This window comes from Myotis daubentonii, chromosome 14 (assembly GCF_963259705.1).
Source record: "Myotis daubentonii chromosome 14, mMyoDau2.1, whole genome shotgun sequence".
Taxonomy (NCBI): Eukaryota; Metazoa; Chordata; class Mammalia; order Chiroptera; family Vespertilionidae; genus Myotis; species Myotis daubentonii.
The window spans coordinates 42,561,471-42,581,061 of NC_081853.1; the positions used below are offsets into that span (position 1 = coordinate 42,561,471).

The following is a 19,591-nucleotide window of genomic DNA, read 5'->3' on the forward strand; positions in this document are numbered from 1 at the left end:
CTACAAAGTCCTTGGCTAAAAACATATCCCAAGTGCAGGCATCCCTTAGGAGTCAATTAGACTATGCATTTCACTGTGATTTGATTAATGACGTGATTTGGAGAGAAAAGAGATAATTCAGAACAAAGGTTGTTAAACTTTACTGCCCAACAGGAATACTGAATTTGTTGGTGAAAACTTTTTACCTCAAACTCACTGAATCTGCAAGGTGCAGGCCCTATAATCTCTACTTTAATATGCCCCCAGGTGACTGGGATTTAAGGAACTCCCAGATTATTGCATATCCAGGACCACAGACCAATTTTGGGATTACTAATTAAATATAACACATCCATTTTACAAATGAACAATTAAAACACAAAGATATGATAAGCAGATATTACAGCAAGTTATTTAAATTTTCTGAAGAATACTTATATTCAGCATAAAAAAGATTTGCCTTTAAAATTTATAAGTCTGGCCTTATATAGGGACATTATAATGACATTAGTAGAAACAGCTGCATCAAATCTTAAGCAAGTACTCACCCAAGATTTCATCAAAGATCTTGTATAAACCTGGCACAAAGGTAACTTCTCTGCAATTCATTCCTACATCTTCATCATACACCCACATTAGCTGTGTTGAGAAAAATTCAAAAGGACTTATGAAGTAAAAAGTGTTTACCATCAATTTTATAGTATAAACCCACATTTGTCATTTATATTGTAAAAACATAGACCTTCAAAGTAAATATCAAGAACAACAAAATAACATATACTACTTCAGTTACAATGTCATTATATTTACAATCAATTTAATAACCTCAAAATTGAAAATTATTCATTTTGTAGCATATGTATCTTATCCATAAAAGTTAGCTTTAATATAAGGCACCAAGAATTGTTATAAATAGTATTTAAATAAAATAGAAATAAAATTGAAATATCTTATATTTACTTTACCCTTTCACTTCAAGCTATGTATTTTCCTATTGTATAAGGAGCCCAAAGTAAAATAATATGAACACAGCATGACTTTGGTATCAAAGAGATCTAGCTTTGAATCCTAGCTCTTACTAGTTGTAGATCTGAGAAAGGTACTTTATTTAAACTTCAGTGTCCTCATCTATAAAATAGAGATAACAGCACCTTCTTCCCAAAATTGTTAAAATCAAACAAGATAATGTGTAAACCAAGTCCATAGTAAGCATTAAGTCATTAGTGTGCATGTATAAATTCTAGAACTTAAAGCAGTGGTTCTTAACCTTCCTAATGCCACAACCCTTTAATACAGTTCCTCATGTTGTGGTGACCCCCAACCATAAAATTATTTTCGTTGCTACTTTATAACTGTAATTTTGCTACTGTTATGAATCGTAATGTAAATATCGGATATGCAGGATGTATTTTCATTGTTACAAATTGAACATAATTAAAGCATAGTGATTAATCACAAAAACAATATGTAATTATATGTGTTTTCCGATGGTCTTAGGCAGCCCCTGTGAAAGGGTCGTTCGACCCCAAAGGGGTCGCGACCCACAGGTTGAGAACCGCTGACTTGAAGTGTCTGTAAACCCCATCATGCACGAACTTAAACATTTTTTTTAAAGTTCATTTAATACCATTTTACTCTATACTTCTGGTATACCTCTTATATACTTTTTACCTCTGATAGTTTTTATCTCCTAGTTTTCTCTTTTAATCGCTAGGAAGAAATGAGGACATTTCTACCTCTCTTAAATCCCTCTCCTTATTTTGCTTATGGTAACAGAAACAAGAAAATATGTACTTACAAAGTATATAATCATAAACATTTTATTAGAGTAGATATAAATACACATCTCCTAATTCCAATAAAATTTAAAAATAATTACCTGTGTCAATGGTTCCACTGACCCAATGTATGTATCAGGACGAAGGAGAATGTGTTCAAGTTGTGTCTTTTTCTGATACACTCTCTCAACAGACAACTTCTTTGAAGAATCATTTCTGTTTGCAGTTTCTGACTCTTCTTTTTTTGCAGCATTGTTCTGATCAAAAAGAGTCTAAAATTAACCAAAAAGTCAAATTTAAATAACCTACCAAGGGGTAAACTAAAATGTTTATGGACACATGACATAATTTTGCTGTTGAAAAGAAAACCTATCTTTCAGGCTCACTGATTTTTAAGTCCTAAGAGAACAGCATATTTACTGACAGTCTAGTTCTTTTTATAATACTAGAGGCCCAATGCGTGAAATTTGTGCAAGGGGCTCGGCCCTCGCAGCCCCGCTGGCTTAGTCCAGAAGGTCGTCTGGAAGGTCATTCTGCTGTTTGGTCTAATTAGCATATTAGCTCTTTATTATATAGGAGGATAGTATGAAACTGCAGTTTTGACTGAGCCCAAAAAGTAGGGACACATATTCACCAGAGGAGCTAGGACAGCCTACCTATATTCAATCCAGAAATATAAACATCTCCTAATTCTGTAAGATAATCAACATAATTTTTCTAGTTCTCAAAACTACCCAAGAAATGTGAGTTCTGATCAGGTTACAAGTTTACAATGACTGAACCAGGCTGGCTACAAAGTCCCAAAAACTTCCAAATTAAGTTCCTTGCCATTACCTACTGAAGATTATGGTAAAGAGTGGGCAAAAGTAGCTTTAATAAAATAGTAACCTATGTAGTTAGTATATACTGATATGGCTGAGAATAAACACTAAACATGTTTTACAAAATGTTAAATTCCTCACTTTTGCAGGTTATGCCATATTCCTTACATTTCAGTGAGAGATGCCCCATTACTGAGACACCCTATGATTCCAGTTTCTCTCTAATTCCAAGGAGGCAGAGTTTGGTGATCCTGATTCTAACTATTATAGGAAACTAGAGGCCCAGTGCATGAAAATTCATGCACTGAAGAGGGAGGGTCCAGTACATGGATTCGTGCACATTGAAAGGAAATTAGAAGAAATATTTTAATATCACTATTTGCCCTTTCTCTATAATAGAAGTGTCAGAGATGAAAGAAAATTAGTAAAATGTATATGAAAATATATAAATTGATTAATAAACAACAACATGATATAACAACAAAGACATGATATAAAAACAACCAAATTCACAATCAACGACAGATTGAAACACATGCGTATGATTGGTGCCGGCAAGAGCTTTATATGTATCACGCATGCACGAGCCAATGTTTATTTTTAAATTGGCAGGGCACGTCATATGTACCAGCCGGTCGGACAGACAAAAATACAGTCAGTCACTTAGACTTTTATATATATACTAGAGGCCCGGTGCACAAAAATTTGTGCACTCAGGGGGGAGGGGAGGGGTCCCTCAGCCCGGCCTGTGCCCTCTCAAAGTCGGAGACCCCTCGGGAGATAACGACCTGCTGGCTTAGGCCCACTCCCGGGTGGCAGAGGGCAGGCCCAATCCCTAGGTGCAGCCCCTGGTTGGGTTCAGAGCAGGGCCGATTGGGGAGTCGGGGCGCCGCCCCCTGTCATGCACAGAGCAGGGCGGATCAGGAAGTTGCGATGCCACCCTCAGTCACACTCAGGGTAGGGCCGATTTGGGGGTTGGAACACCGCCCCGTCACACTCAAGGCAGGGTCGATGGGGAGGTTGCGGTGCCACCCCCTGTCACGCACAGAGCAGGGCCAATCAGGGGGTTGGGGCGCTGCCCCCGGTCACGCACAGAGCAGGGTAAATCAGGGGGTTGGGGAGCTCCCCCCGTCACGCACAGAGCAGGGTCAATCAGGGGTTTGGGGAGCTCCCCCCCCCGTCACACACAGAGCAGGGCCAATCAGGGGGTTGGGGCGCCGCCCCCTGTCACACACAGAGCCGCAGGGCGATCAGGCGGTTTGGGCGCTGCCCCCTGTCACGCTGATCCCGGTGCTGGGAGGCATATTACCCTTTTACTATATAGGATAGAGGCCTGGTGCACGTGTGGGGTCCAGCTGGTTTACCCTGAAGGGTGACCTGGATCAGGGTGGGGGTCCCCACTGGGGTGCCTGGCCAACCTGGGTGAGGGGATGATGGCTGTTTGCAGCTGGTCACACACCCTTCAGGGTGGGGGTCCCCACTGGGGTGCCTGGCCAGTCTGGGTGAGGGGCTGAGGGCTGTTTTCAGGCTGGCGGGTGACTGAAGCTCCCAACTGCTCCTTTTTTTCTTTTTTTTTTTAAATTCTGGGCCAACTTTAGCTCTGGCTCCAGCACTGAGGCCTCTGCTGCTGACAGCAGGTATCTGGTTTGTTAGGGTTCTAAATCAAAACACTGTATCAACTCCAGCTCTGAGATCCCGGCTGGCTGAAAACAGGTTTCTGGGGTTTTGTTTAGCTTCTATATTTGTAACAATGTTTTTCAAACTGCAAGCTCAGAAGCCGGCAAGGCAGGCGAGGAACGTTGGTTTCCTCCATCACTGAAGCAAGCAGGCCTCATGTTAGCTTCAAGCTGCCTGGCTGCCGGCTGCCATCTTGGCTGGCAGTTAATTTGCATAGCGCCCTGATTAGCCAATGGGAAGGGTAGCAGATGTATGGCTAATTACCATGTTTCTCTTTTATTAGACAGGATATTAGTAGATATTAATGAAAATGTTAAATTTTTTTTAAAAAGAATTTATAACTTTCTCCACAACACTTTACTACCAATGGCCACCACCACCTCCCAAATGGATACATGAAAATGAGGAATGTGGAAAATACAATTAATAAATAATTCAAGAATAAACTCTGTGTTTCACAGACTCACAAAAGTAGGTTTCAATTGTTTGTATGGAAAAAAAATAATAATACAATAAACTGTTTCACGTATTCACAAGTATAAAGCTACTTTTGCCCACCTCTGCATATACATAGTTAGAACATAAGTGTGACCATATATTTAAAACATTTTTATGCCAAAATATCTTTTCCTAAATATCACATGACGAGAGTTGAAGAAACAGAGGTACAATTCTATTTAAAGTAATTGAAAGCATTAAGGAATACATGTTATTTATTGAATATCATAATAAAACAGACATTTTGAGGTCTTTGTACACATTCCAAATCAACTCTATTATGATATTGAATAATTTCTAAAACTTCATATCTTTACCGTGGATATTTCATGGAGTAAGTATTTTTAGTTACCCATACCAAAAAATATCTGTTAATTATAAACTTCTTTTTCTATAATTTTTATCGAAAATTATGAGAAATATTTTTAAATTATAGTCTATTAAAACTATACTATTTAGTGAACAAAGTTACAAAAGTATATATTAAAATGAACCCATATTCATCAGGAAAAAAATTACATTATGTACATGCATAGGAAAAAAATTAAAATATATCCACAGAATATCAATAAAAATTATCTGAGAAACAGAAATATTGGCCATTTTCATCTTCTGATACACACTTTCTCATTTTCTACAATGAATACATATAGACGTATTTTAAATCTTATTAACCTATCCACATAAAAACGTAATTAATCTAGAAAAAAACAGAAGGTTTCTTTTTTCCCAAGGCACTGTTTATACCTTCTTATTACTTCTGCTGTCCCAACTTTCTAACTAGAATCTAGGCAAAAAGGTAAGTGAAACCCAAGATTGGCAGCCTTGACAGAGTAGAAAGCAGAAATTAACAGTGCCATCAAATTTGTCTTACTTTCCCATTCTCAACAAATGGTAGTTTGCCATGCTCACTGGCTCAGCAATTAAAAAAGGTTCTCTCCTGAGAAGCCTATATTTTTTCTTACAGAAACCTAGAATGATGGTCTCTTTCAGCTCCTGTTTATTAGTAAAGCTGCCTCCTAAGTAGTGGGCTGGCCATTAAAAATCAAAGTCTGGGGGTAAAGCAAGAGAGGGCAGTTTCCTTCTCCCTTCCCATTCAGTGGAAGGTCCCATCCCTAGAACAGGTATGAATACAAACAACATCAGCCTAAGAACAGAGAAATTAAATGAGAAAAAATATGTTCACCACCAGATGTAATTATTACTATCTTTATCTTTAAAAAAAGAAAAAGAAAAGGTCACCCTGAATAGCTTTTCAATTTTAAGTTACTGATAATATTCAGAAAAAAAGATCAAGAAATTAATCTGAACAAAAAGAAACCAGCAAACTCTTATGAACATGTTTATAAAAAGCATGCTCAATCCCACAGAAGATAAAGGAGAGCAATATATTTGATACTGTAAGCTAAAAGAATTATACTCGTTTTAAATATTGAAAAGAAGGATTTTTGGATTCAAAATAATTTAACCTTTTCTTTTTCTTACACATTCATAGTTATGATATATTGTACTATCATAATTACACTTAACACATTGTTTGCAGGTAGTTTTTATTGCGCGCTAACAGGTGGCACGGGCCATTTTTGCTAATTTTTTGCGCAAATGGCAACGTTCAGTAAAATTACGATAACTTTAGTTTACGTATTTATACGTTACCCGCTAGTCTATGAAAAACGTATTAATATGTGTCCCACGCTCTACTACCAGTCAACGTAAAACGTATAAATACGTTTCCCGCATACAATGTGTTAAGTATTCCACATTAACTAAAAATTAACAATATGTCTTTTTAAAAAATCAGTTACCAAAAGCATTCCAAATAATCTTTCATCAAAGTTTGTTAAAAACTGATAGCATTATTTAGGTTTATTTGTAATTTATTTTACTTGTTGGGTGGTTAAATTACCAAACTGTTTATAGTAATAAATAATACCAGCACCCAATTACACTGGAATCTAAGAAACTAGAAGCCCAGTGCATAAAATTTGTGTGTGTGTGTGTGTGTGTGTGTGTCCCTCAGCCTAGCCTGCACCCTCTCCAATCTGGGACCACTCGAGGGATGCCCGACTGCCCGATGGGATCAGGCCTAAATGGGCAGTCGGACAGCCCTCTCACAATCCAGGACTGCTGGCTCCCAACCCCTCGCCTGCCTGCCTGCCTGCCTGACTGATTGCCCCTAACCACTTCCCTGCCAGCCTGATCGATGCCTAACTGCTCCCCTGCCAGCCCAATTGCCCCTAACTGCCCTCCCCTGCTGACCTGGTCACCCCTAACTGCCCTCCCCACAGGCCTGGTCCACCCACAACTGCCCTCCCCTGCTGGCCATCTCGTGGTGGCCATCATTGACCACATGGGGGCGGCCATCTTGTGTGTTGTAGTGATGGTCAATTTGCATATTACCTCTTTATTAGATGGGATTAGAGTCACATTTTCATTCCCAGGTAAATTTTAAAGACAATAAAATGTTAAGCAATCCCATCCCATATTAAGATAAATATCCTTCAGAGAGCTAAAATAGTTGTTTTAATTCTATTCTTTGTGATTTACACATATGATGATACCATAATTAACTTTTTCTAAGGTTCAAAAACTGGCTGCCAAATTAAACAATACATTATCAGGGACTTTTAAATTATAACAGAAACATCAAAATAATATATTAAATCTTTTTAAAAATATTAATCTATCTTATAGGACTTCTGCAATACTGCTAACTTCTAGTAAAAGAATATAGATTTCATATATACCCAACTCAACCTTTATCAAGAATACTTCTCAACCACCAGAAAAAACATTCCAACAAAACAAACTTCTTATTTTAGAATGAGTATGTACCAAGATCATTTTGTAAAAAGAAAGTTTTTTTTCTTGCACAGAGTTGCCACCTAAAATATAGCAATTTGGGGCAATCACCCACAGTTCCTGTTTTTCTAAGGAGAATAAATTTCTACCAAAGAGGTGAAAGGAGATGGAGATGGCCTGCCAGTTGGTGCTAAAATGAAACTGAGTCACTCACTCACATAATCAGCACAGAAATCTCACCATCCACAAGCAAACAAGAGTGGGACCAGCAAGAGCTTTAGCAACAAGTCTCTTGTATCTTCTAGCAGGGGTGGGAACGTCCAGCCCAGGGGTAGTAAAAGGCCCCTGAAATCATTTGGTCTGGCCCTTCCAAGGCAACTGCAGGCAGAACTAGAAATTCAGTAAATCTTGGAGCTTTTTACATAGCAACATACATTTATATTAAGTGAATTATATTAAGCAAATTATGTTTAAATATCCAAATGGCCCTTGGCCAAAAAAAAAAAAAAAAAAAAAGGTTCCACACCCCTGTTCTATAGGCTCCCCACAGACTTCCATTACCTTTTTGTATCATCTTCTCCTCTTTTCTCCCTCAAAACTGCCATGCTTAACATCCATTTAAGCCATATTTTACCTACATAACAACAGCAAGGGTTATGTTATCTACCCATCATTAATGAAAACAAAAACTATCTATTTGTCTTCCATCTATGCTCGTCTAGAAATGTCTTTCCAAAGACAGGGACAAGGAGAAATGTGGAAGATGAGGGATACTTGAGAGGATAAGAAATGCTAAAATGTCCACTGTGAATATAAAATAAAAATACATTTTCTGTAAAAGGCATCCAAATCTGAAAGGACAAAGTTAAGCTATCACTATTTGCAGATGATAAAGACTTCACCGAACAACTATTAGAACTAATCAATGAATTCAGTTACAGTTGCAGAATACAAAAGCAATATACAAAAATCTGTTGTGTTTTTGTACATTGATAACAAACTATCAGAAAGAAAGAAAACAACCCAATTTACAACTACATCAAAAAAGAATAAACTAACTAGGAATAAATTTATCCAAGAAGGTGAAGACCTGTGCACTAAAAATTATGAGACATTGATAAAAAAAAAAACAAAAATAAAAAAATAAAAAATAAATAAAACTGAAGAAGACACAAACTAATGGAAAGTTATTCTGTGCTCATGGATTGGAAGAATTAATCTATATTAATAAAAGGATAATATGCTAATTTGACTGGGAGACCTTCCAGGAGACCTTCCGGACATTCTTCTGGACAAAGCAATGGTGGTGGGGCCGAGGTAGAGGAGGTTAGAGGCCAAGAGGGGAGGGCAGTTGTGGGTGATCAGGCTGGTGGGGTGCGGGGCCATTGGGGGTAAGCAGACCAGCAGGGGGGGGTCAGTTGGAGGTGATCAGGACAGTGGGGGGGGCAGTTTGGAGTGAGCAGGCCAGCAGGGGGAAAGTTGGGGGCGAGCAGGCCAGTGGGGAGGGGAGGTGGGGGTGAGCAGGCCAGCAGGGGGCCAGTTGGGGGTGATCAGGCTGGCGGGGGGGGGGGGGGCATTTGGGGGCAAGCAGGCCGGCGGCGGGGCAGTTGGGGGCAAGCAGGCCGGCAGACAGAGTGGTTAGGAGCAACCAGGCAGGCAGGTGAGCGTTTAGGAGCCAGCAGTCCCAGATTGCAAGAGGGATATCCGACTGCCGGTTTAGGCTCGATCCCTGTAAACCGGCAGGACAACCTTTGAGGGGTCCCAGATTGGAGAGGGTGCAGGCCAGGCTGAGGAACACCCCCTACCCCCATGCACGAATTCCATGCACCGGGCTACTAGTATTGTTATAATGCCCATACTGCCCAAAGCAAACTACAGATTCAATGCAATCCCTATTAAAATTCCAATGGCATTTTTTACAGAAATCAGACAAAAATCAATTCAAAATGGAATAAAGACTTTGAATGTAAGACCTGAAACCACAAAATTCCTAGAAGAAAACACAGATGGTAAGTTCCCTGAGATCAGTATTGGTGATGATTTTCAGGATCTCAGACCAAAAGCAAAGGCAACAAAAGCAAAAACAAACAAATGGGACTACATTAAACTAAAAAGCTTCTTTCTGCACAGCAAAGGAAACCATTAACAAAATGAAATGCAACCTACCAAATGGAAGAGAATATTTGCAAAGCATATGTCTGATAAGGGATTAATATCTAAAACATATAAAGACCTCATACAACTCAATAGCAAAAAAAAAAAAAATACATACAAACAAAACCCTAAACAATCTGATTTAAAAAATGGGCAGAGAATCTGAGTAGTTATTTTCCAAAGACATATAGATGGCCAACAGGTACATGAAAATGCGCTCAGTATCACTAAGCGTCACAGAAATGCAAATCAAAATGCAAATAGATGTTTCTCTCTCACCTCACACCTGTTAGAAGGCTATTACCAAAAAAAAACATGAAATACAAATTGTTGGCAAAGATGTGGAGAAAGTGGAATTCTTGTGCACTGCTGGTGGGAACATAAGTTGGTATAGCCACTATGAAAAACAGTATGGCTTGTCTTCTAAAAATTAAAAATATAACTACCATATGATCCAGCAATTTCACTTCTGGGTATTTATCTGAAGAAAAATGAAAACACTGACTCAAAAAAGATATATGCACCCCCATATATGCTCACTGCAGCATTAGTTACAATAGCCGAGACACAGAAGCAACCTAGTGTTCATCAATGGATGAATGTATAAAGAAAATGTCTCTCACACACACACACACACACACACACACATTGAAATGTTATTCAGCCATAAAAAATGAAATCTCCCCATATGTGACAATATTAATAAACTTGGGAAGTCATTATGCTAAGTGAAATAAGTCTGAGAAAGGCAGATCCTATATGATCTCAATTATGAAGAATCTAAAACAGAAAACAAACTCATAGATACTGAGCACAGACTGGTGGTTGCCAGAGGTGGGGAGTGGAGGGAAGGGGGGGTGAAGGTGGTCAAAATGTATAATGTATACTATATAATGTATAGTATGGCCACTATAGTTAATAGTGCTTTATTGTATATCTGAAAGTTGCTGAGAGTAGGTCTTAAAAGTTCCCATCATAAAAAGAAAAATTATAACTATGTGTGATGCTGGATGTTAAATATGACCCTTGCTGTTGTTATGTACGTGAAATATGCCTAGAGTTATTACAGTGATTATTGCTTAATATTAAAAAATACACTTTCGCCAGAACCGGTTTGGCTCAGTGGATAGAGGGTCAGCCTGCGGACTCAAGCGTCCCGGGTTTGATTCCGGTCAAGGGCATATACCTTGGTTGCGGGCACATCCCCAGTGGGGGCATGCAGGAAGCAGCTAATCGATGTTTCTGGTTCTCTATCCCTCTCCCTTCCTCTCTGAAAAAAATCAATAAAAATATTTTAAAAAATACACTTTCTCTGAGATAAAATAAATGAAAAAACTTATCACTGGATTTAAAAAAGAGGAAAAACCATTTGAGAGCTTACCATGTGCCAAGTATTATGGGAATTATATGAATAATTTCAATGCATCCTCAAATTTTCCTTATACATTCATAAGAGCTCCTTAAAGTCAATGTTTATTATGATCCTCTTTTTACAGATGAGGAAACTAAGGTCTGAAGAAGTTAGGTGTTTTCCCAAAACTAACAAAGCTAGTACTAGAAGAAGCTGAATTATGAAACCAGATGATGTGATTTCATAGCCCATACTCTTAAAAGAGCATTATGCTATACAACAGTTATATACCCTGTGAGGGAAATGTACTTCCCAACTTTTTGTATGAAAGAAAAAGGTTAGTAGAAAAAAAAAGATATAGGTATATCCCAGAAGGCTTTGTTTATCCTGTCACATCAGGGTATAAGAAATGAGTTGTTTTGTTCTTAATGTTTTCAAATGGAAGAGGCAGAGTAAATACTGGTTAAGAACATAGACCTGGTTTAAATCCCACTTTTGCCTTAGCCATGCCCTAATAGTTTGTTACCTAATCACTAGCCCTGTTTCCTTCTCTGAAAATAGAAATAATTATACCTTTTCTTTAAATAAAAATAACCTTAATAGGCCTGCATGACTCAGTGGTTGAGCATTGACCTATGAACCAGAAGGTCACAGTTCAATTCCCAGTCAGGGCACATGCCTGGGTTTCAGGCTCAATTCCCAGTGTGGGGCATCCAGGAGGCGGCCAATCCATGATTCTCTCTCCTTGTTGATGTTTTTCTTTCTTTCTTTTTCTCTCTCTCTCTCTCTCTCTCTCTCTCTCTCTCTCTCTCTCTCTCTCTCTCTCTTCTCTCTCTCTCTCTCTCTCTCTCTCTCTCTCTCTCTCTCTCTCTCTCTCTTCCTCTCTAAAATCAATAAAAATATTTTAAAAACTGGGTCATATTTGTATTTTAAAAATTGGCTTATTAAAAAAAAGTACTTAGAAAAATGTGCCGAAACCGGTTTGGCTCAGTGGATAGAGCGTCGGCCTGAGGACTGAAAGGTCCCAGGTTCGATTCCGGTCAAGGGCATGTACCTGGGTTGCGGGCACATCCCCAGTAGGAGATATGCAGGAGGCAGCTGATGGATGTTTCTCTCTCATCGATGTTTCTAACTCTCTATCTCTCTCCCTTCTTCTCTGTAAAAAATCAATAAAATGTATTTTAAAAAAAAGAAAAGAAAAATGTAACTGCTGCTACCACCCAAGTACTGAACAGATTTGGAACCATACAGGTGAACACTCTCACTTCTATTCAGAAAAGCTAGCACAGTTTATAAAAAATGTTACTAAATACTGCTATTATGTTATTTGAGAATATATCTAAAAAACACTGCTACTTGACCACTTGTTCTTATAATGACAGAAGAATTTTCAGGAAGTATATTAATTATCCAATTTGTAACAATAACTGAGGTTGGATTCAGCTCTTTGCTAAACACTATATGGATACAAACTAGTAAAATACATGGTCTCTGACTTCAGAAGTTTATAATCTAACTAGAGGCCAGGTAAACAGAATTCATGTATGGATAGGGTCCCTAGGCCTGGCTGGCAATCAGGGCCAATCTGTGGGGCGACCGGCAGGGCTGGCCCCCACCTTGGCTGGCCCGGGGCCTGCAGGTTGGGGGCAGCTCCTGCCTTGAGCGTATGCCCCTGGTGGTCAGTGCACGTCATAGCAACCAGTTGTTCCACCAGTCATTCCCCCGTTTGGTCAATTTGCATAGTAGGCTTTTATTATATAGGATTGTTAAGACAAAAGTATCACACATGAAAGCTCCATAAAAAAGAAAGACATTTACATTTTATGATCCATAAGAGTAACAGAAAAAGAGGAGTATAAACTGGAGGATAAAAGATTGGTGAGACTCTCAAGTGGCCTTGAAGAGTAATTAATATTTACACTGGTAAAGAGAGGAGAAAGAGGCATTCCTGATGTAAGGTAACCATACAAAGGCAAAAATGACCACAATAAACATGACATGCAAGAGACTGTGAAGAGATAAATCTAACTATGAGAACTATCTGAAATATGTTTCATTTTGGAGGGCACATCCTATCTAATAAAAGAGAAACATGGTAATTAGCCGTACATCCGGTACCCTTCCCATTGGCTAATCAGGGCACTATGCAAATTAACTGCCAGCCAAGATGGCAGCCGGCAGCCAGGCAGCTTGAAACTAACATGAGGCTTCCTTCCTTCAGTGACGGAGGAAACCAACGTTCCCTGCCTGCCTTGGCCTCTGAGCTTGCAGTTTAAGAAACATTGTAACAAATATAGAAGCTAAACAAAACCCCAGAAACCTGCTTTCAGCGAGCCCGGGATCTCAGACCTGGAGTTGATACAGAGTTTCGATTATAGAACCGAAACAAACCAGATACCTGCTTTCAGGAGTGGAGGCCTAAGAGCTGGAGCCTCAGAGCTAAAGCTGGCCCAGAATAAAAAAAAAAAAAGAAAGAAAAAAAGGAGCGGTTGGGAACTTCCGTCACCCGCCAGCCTGAAAACAGCCCTCAGCCCCTCACCCAGACTGGCCAGGCACCCCAGTGGGGACCCCCACCCTGAAGGGTGTGTGACCAGCTGCAAACTGCCATCATCCCCTCACCCAGGCTGGCCAGGCACCCCAGTGGGGACCCCCACCCTGATCCAGGACACCCTTCAGGGTAAACCAGCCGGACCCCACACGTGCACCAGGCCTCTATCCTATATAGTAAAAGGGTAATATGCCTCCCAGCACTGGGATCAGCGTGACAGGGGGCAGTGCCCAAACCGCCTGATCGCCCTGCGGCTCTGTGTGTGACAGGGGGTGGGGCCACAACCTCCCTATCCGCCCTGCTCTGTTCGTGACAGGGGAAGGCGCCCCAACCCCCTGATCAGCGCTGCTCTGTGCCTGATACAGGGGAGCTCCCCAACCCCCTGATCGCCCTGCGGCTCTTTGTGTGACAGGGTGCGGGGCCCCAACCCCCTCCCACAGGCCCTGCTCTGTGTGTGACAGGGTGCGGCACCCCACCCCCCAACCCCCCACGGGCCCTGCTCTGTGTGTGATGGGGTAGTGCCATAACCTCCCCATCGGCCCTGCCCTGAGTGTGACAGGGTGCAGCACCCCAACCCCCTGATCCGCCCTGCTCTGTGACAGGGGGCAGTGCCCCAACTCCCCTATCGGCCCTACTCTGTGAGTGACAGAGGGGAGCTCCTCAACCCCCTGATCGGCCCTGCTCTGTGCGTGACAGGGGGGAGCTCCCCAACCCCTTGATTGACCCTGCTCTGTGCGTGACAGGGGGTGGCGCCGCAACCTCCCCATCGACCCTGCCTTGAGTGTGACAGGGGGAGGTGCCCCAATCCCCCAATCGGCCCTACCCTGAGTGTGACTGAGGGTGGCATCGCAACTTCCTGATCCGCCCTGCTCTGTGCATGACAGGGGCGGCGCCCTAACTCCCCAATCAGCCCTGCTCTGAGCCCGACCAGGGGCTGCACCTAGGGATTGGGCCTGCCCTCTGCCACCCGGAAGCAGGCCTAAGCCAGCAGGTCGTTATCTCCCGAGGGGTCCCAGACTGCGAGGGCACAGGCCGGGCTGATGGACCCCTCCCTTCCCACTGAGTGCACAAATTTTTGTGCACCAGGCCTCTAGTAATTTATCAAAGAGTTGGCTTTGAAAATCTGAGCAGATTAGACTTGTGATAATGAGCCACTAAAGCAATGTTCTTTAAAAATAAAATAATATAATATATATATTATTGATTTCAGAGAGGAAGGGAAAGGGAGAGAGAATAGAAACATCAATGATGAGAGGGAATTACTGATTGGCTGCCTCCTGCATGCCACCTACTGGGGATTGTGCTTACAACCCAGGCATGTGCCCTTGACTAGAAAGGAACCTGGAACCATTCAGTCTGCAGGCCGCCACTCTACCCACTGAGCCAAACCAGCTAAGGCTAAAGCAATGTTCTTAAAACAAATCTTGAATTAAGAAATACTCAGTCAAAAAATTGTTTTATATTTCATTAAATTTTACTTTAAAAATACTACAGTGTTAACTGTGGTTTAGTATTTTTTTAAAAAAGAGATATACTTTTATAAATAAATACTGAAATATTTACAAACAGTGATATAATTTTTTGTTTCAAAATAATGGAAGGGGAAAGGTGGGTGACTTTGAATTGATAATTGTTGAAGATTAATAAAGTCTCTACACTTTTCTGGCCACCACTTTTTTATATGCTTAATATTTTCTTATTTCTTTTTAAAAATTTACTTTATTGTTGAAAGTATTACAGATACTTTGGTAAACCAGATCTTCTCTGGTTTTTTGTTTGTTTGTTTGTTTGTTTGTTTGTTTCCCATTGACCTCTCCATCCTGCACCTGTCCCTCCCAGGCCTTCACCACACTATTGCTTAATATTTTCTTTTACATTATCTTTAGCCTAACAAATTTGAGGACTACTTGGGGGGGGGGGGGGGGAGGATGAATATTCACATAGTGATTAATTGTATTCTAATATTTCCACAAATCTATTTTTTACAAGAACTTAATGATAAATGACTGGCATGAAATAGACTATTAGGGTCTACTAATTAAAACTTTACAAACTACAATTGAATTTAAGAAACTCTGCTTGTGTCAGTGGGAGAGGAAAAGAGGGCACCTGTAATACTTTCAACAATAAAAGTAAATTAAAAAAAGAAACTTGTTTCAGAGACGTCTTCATAGCTATTTTAACTCAAAATAGTTTTACTGTATATTTTCACTTTTTTAAATTTCAGATAATTGCAAATTCAACACAAAGCAAATACGTTATTAAGAACTTTATCTCAATCTTAAACCACTTTGCTTTGTGGTTTCAGATATTGTAATGTAAACTTTCATGCAGTGACAATTTAACACTACATACTGACATGCCTCTTAACAGAAGTCAATACCAGGAACACACGGCATTACCCACCCATCCCCAAAATAATGATGTCAAGGACTAATTCTATTTTACTTCTTCCTGTTACCCACAAGCAGATGGCAACATAACACTAGTTTCAACAAAGCAAATTACCCTTCTTCAGACACAGATGACCACTGCATCAAACCCCTGAACTCTTGCAAAGAAACTATTTGGTTTCACTCTGGCTTAAAGATATTTTATGAAAGATAACTATCATTCTGATTGTGCATTTCTTGAACTTCACCAATAAAAACAAACATTTATTACACCCAGCACTGTGCTACATATGTTATCTCAATTTTACAGATGAGAAAACAAGCTTAGAAAGATTTAGTTCCTTGTGCAAAGTCACACTGCCTATGTATTGGAGACAGGATCTGAATCTACATCAATCTGACCTCAATGTCCACGCTCCTAAACACCTCACTCTATCATTTCCCACAAAATTAAACAAGTCTATCATCAATGGTATAAACATAAAGGTATAATATAATCTGACTTAAATCTAAAGCAAGCATCAAATCTTAAAGTAGACATATGGGGTAATTATCTTTTTAATAAATAAATTCAACAAAAAGGATATAATCTATAAATAAAAGACTTATTTTTCTTCTCCTTATTTTACTATATTAATCCTATATGATAAAAGCCTAATATGCTAAGTGTCCAGTGGCCCGGTTGTCCGTTCAGCCAATCAAAGTTAATGATATGCTAAGGCCACTCAACCACTTGCTATGACACCCACTGACCACCAGGGGGCAGACAGTCAACCAGTTACTATGACATGCACTAACCACCAAGGGGCAGACACTCCAACTGGTAGGTTAGCTTGCTGCTGGGGTCTGGCTGATCGGGATAGAGCGAGACAGGCCAGACACACCCTGGAGCCCTCTGGCAGTCCCTCCCCAGCTGGCCAACCTCCTGCATCCCTCCCCAGCCCCTATCGTGCACCAGTGGGGTCCCTCAGCCTGGCCTATGCCCTCTTGCAATTTGGGACCCCTTAGGGGATGTTGGAGAGCCGTTATTGGCCGGATCCCGCAGGCCAGGTTGAAGGATGCCACTAGTGCATGAACTCATGCACTGGGCCTCTAGTAGTTTTATAATGAAAAAAATCTTTTAAAAATAAATTTGTTTCAAATGAACTTTTCTGATATTGAATGAGACCAATATTTCTTATACAAAGGAAAGTTTCTTACTGAGTTTGAAAGAAAAGGTGGTTATTTCATTATCTTCAAAGTTAAATAGCAATAAATTAAAATATTACTGTCAAATGTGAAAACCAACCAATCCAATCTTGGAGCAACATGTTTACCATTTCTCAGAGGTCCTCAGAGAAAACACTGATCAGGCCTCAATACTTCCAAATAGTAAATGAGAACCATCTGGCAAACGAAGTCCATTTTTAGTTGTTTGATTTTAGTTACAGGATTAAGGGCCGTCAATTTTAAAATATCATTCTTTTTGTGATTATACATTCCCTCTCTCCCCCGAATGTCCACATGGGCCATTCATTATCTTATGTCAGATGACATCTTATGTCTCTGGCCTCTAGTCTATTCGCATTACATTATTGAAGTCGTTTACAAATTTCGGAGAGATTCAACAATTAAGGGCCTGGCAACTTATTTTGCAAAGCACCTTGGCACAGAAACATAAATGGTTAAAATGTTTCCCTGCCATCAGCAACATGCTTTGTACAGGGAGTACCTGTCAAGACAGCTACTCAACTCACCTAAACCTCACCCTCGCACAGAGAAAATAAAGAAGAATTCAATAATAAAAATGCCGGTATGAAAGTTGCCTTAAGTGCTTTGAAAAAGGGGAGGGTCCCTCAAAAGTCCCAGCGGGGTAGGGAAAAAAAATGAAACGCTTTTCTCTCGTTCTCCTGGGGACCTAGCCAGTTGGCTGAGCTGGACTATTCCGTGTAGGAAATGACCCCGCTGTGAACCCGATGCTGAGCGAGGGAAACGCCAGCGCATTATCGATCGGCCGTGGGAATTGGATCTCTCGAGGTCTTCCCTCCGCTACGGCTCCGCAGCAGGAACTGGGCGCCGAAATCCTTCCACTCCCGGGACAAACCACTTGGCTCTCCTCCCGGACCCTCTCCATTGATCCGGTCCCCGCCCGGTTGCACCTGCGAGGCTGAGCGCAGGTGAGCGCTTCTTTGAACCATCCGCCCCGACAGACAGACGGACGGACGGACGACCCGCAGCACAGCCACTGCAGTCAAACAGCCATCCGAAGGCGCTTTCAACCGACTGAGACGCGGCATTTAAGCGTAAATGGCTGCAGACAGATTCCCCGCCAAATCCATTCTTGGAGATTGTAAAGCATCCGAAATGGTTGCACTGACACACACACACACACACACACACACACACACACACACACACACTCACTCTTCTCCGGGGTTTTCTTGAAGCCACATTTGGAGAAACTGCTGACCCCCGCAGACACACCAGCACACCCGTGACCTCACTCAGCGGGGAAAAGATGAAGCGGGGCCCCGCGTCCCGTGCAAGGCTCGTCCCCCAAAGTTTCAAGTGCACAGGACGCTCCTGCAGCCGGAGCCTCCGGGAGGCGCAGAGAAGAAAGAAAGGGGGCGGGGAGCTGAGGGTTCTGCGGGGAGAAGCCGACCGGCGCGTTCCGCTCCGAGGACCGGATTTCCCTCTCCCCGTCTCCCGGCCCCCGCCCCTCCCCGGGCGCCCGGCAGCATTCCTGCCCCGCTGCGGCCCGGGAACAATGCCGAGGCCGGCCCCCCGCCCGAGCGCCCGCCACTCACCACCCAGGTCAGCGCCCCGTTGCCGCCGGCTCCCGCGCCGCCCGCCTTGGCCATGGCGGGTCCTCCGCTCGCAGGCCCCAGGCACCGCCGCCGCCGCTCCCGCCTCCCCGCCGGCCGCCCGGCCCCGCTGCCCCGCACCGACCGCTCCGCGCGCCCAGCTCCTAGCGGCGGCGCCCCCCGAGCCCCATCGCCCAGACCCGGGAGGACGCCCGGCCGAGCCCAGCGAGGAGGCCGCGCCGCCCGCCGCCCTCAAACTCGAGGCGCGGCGTCCGCCTGGCCCGGGCCTAGCGCCGCTGAGGAGAAGGCGGAGGAGGAAGCGGGAGGAACCCGCGGCGGCGGAGCGGCAGCGGCACCTCCTCGTCCTCCCGCGGGCGCCTCGGCGAAAGGGGGGCCGAGGTCCCGGGGTGCGGGCGGCGGTGCAGGCAGAGAGCTCGGCAGGGGAGCCCGGGGCGTCGGGACGTGGCGGGGACGCAGCGGCGCCTTGTCCTTCCTCGCGCTCCGCGAAGGCCGGCTGCTCGGGCGCCGGAGTCACCGCAGGAGCTGCTGCCTTCAAGGCCCGCTTCGCGGCCCGCGCTGCAGCCCCCGAGTCCTCACATCCACACGCCGAGACGGACAATAAACAGAGCCGCCGCCGCCGCGGTCGCCTCCCTCTTGTCCGGCATAACACCGCGCACACACACTCGCACACCGGGGAGGGAGGGCGCGGCGGACGCCCCCGCTGTCAGTCAGCGCCTCGCCGCCCAATCGGGGCCTCGTCGCCCAGCCTCTCGGCCAATCCCAAAATTCCAAGCCCCCTGAGGGGCG

General features: G+C 42.7%; 1 protein-coding gene across 4 annotated transcripts in view; it reads right to left on the reverse strand.

The window, feature by feature from the left end:
• Positions 1-18,922, reverse strand: part of TOP2B (DNA topoisomerase II beta) — a 61,393-nt gene extending 42,471 nt beyond the window's left edge. For 3 of the 4 annotated variants that reach the window (XM_059664095.1, XM_059664093.1, XM_059664096.1), the window contains exons 1-3: positions 18,788-18,918; positions 1,859-2,029; positions 528-618 (exon numbers count right to left, since the gene is read on the reverse strand). In XM_059664095.1, the coding sequence (XP_059520078.1) occupies positions 528-618; positions 1,859-2,029; positions 18,788-18,841 (316 nt within the window). In that variant the 5' untranslated portion in view covers positions 18,842-18,918. Of the gene's footprint in view, positions 1-527; positions 619-1,858; positions 2,030-18,787 lie in introns of all 4 variants that reach the window. The other variant, XM_059664094.1, reaches the window with a different exon arrangement.
• Between the last annotated feature and the right edge of the window lie 669 nt (positions 18,923-19,591).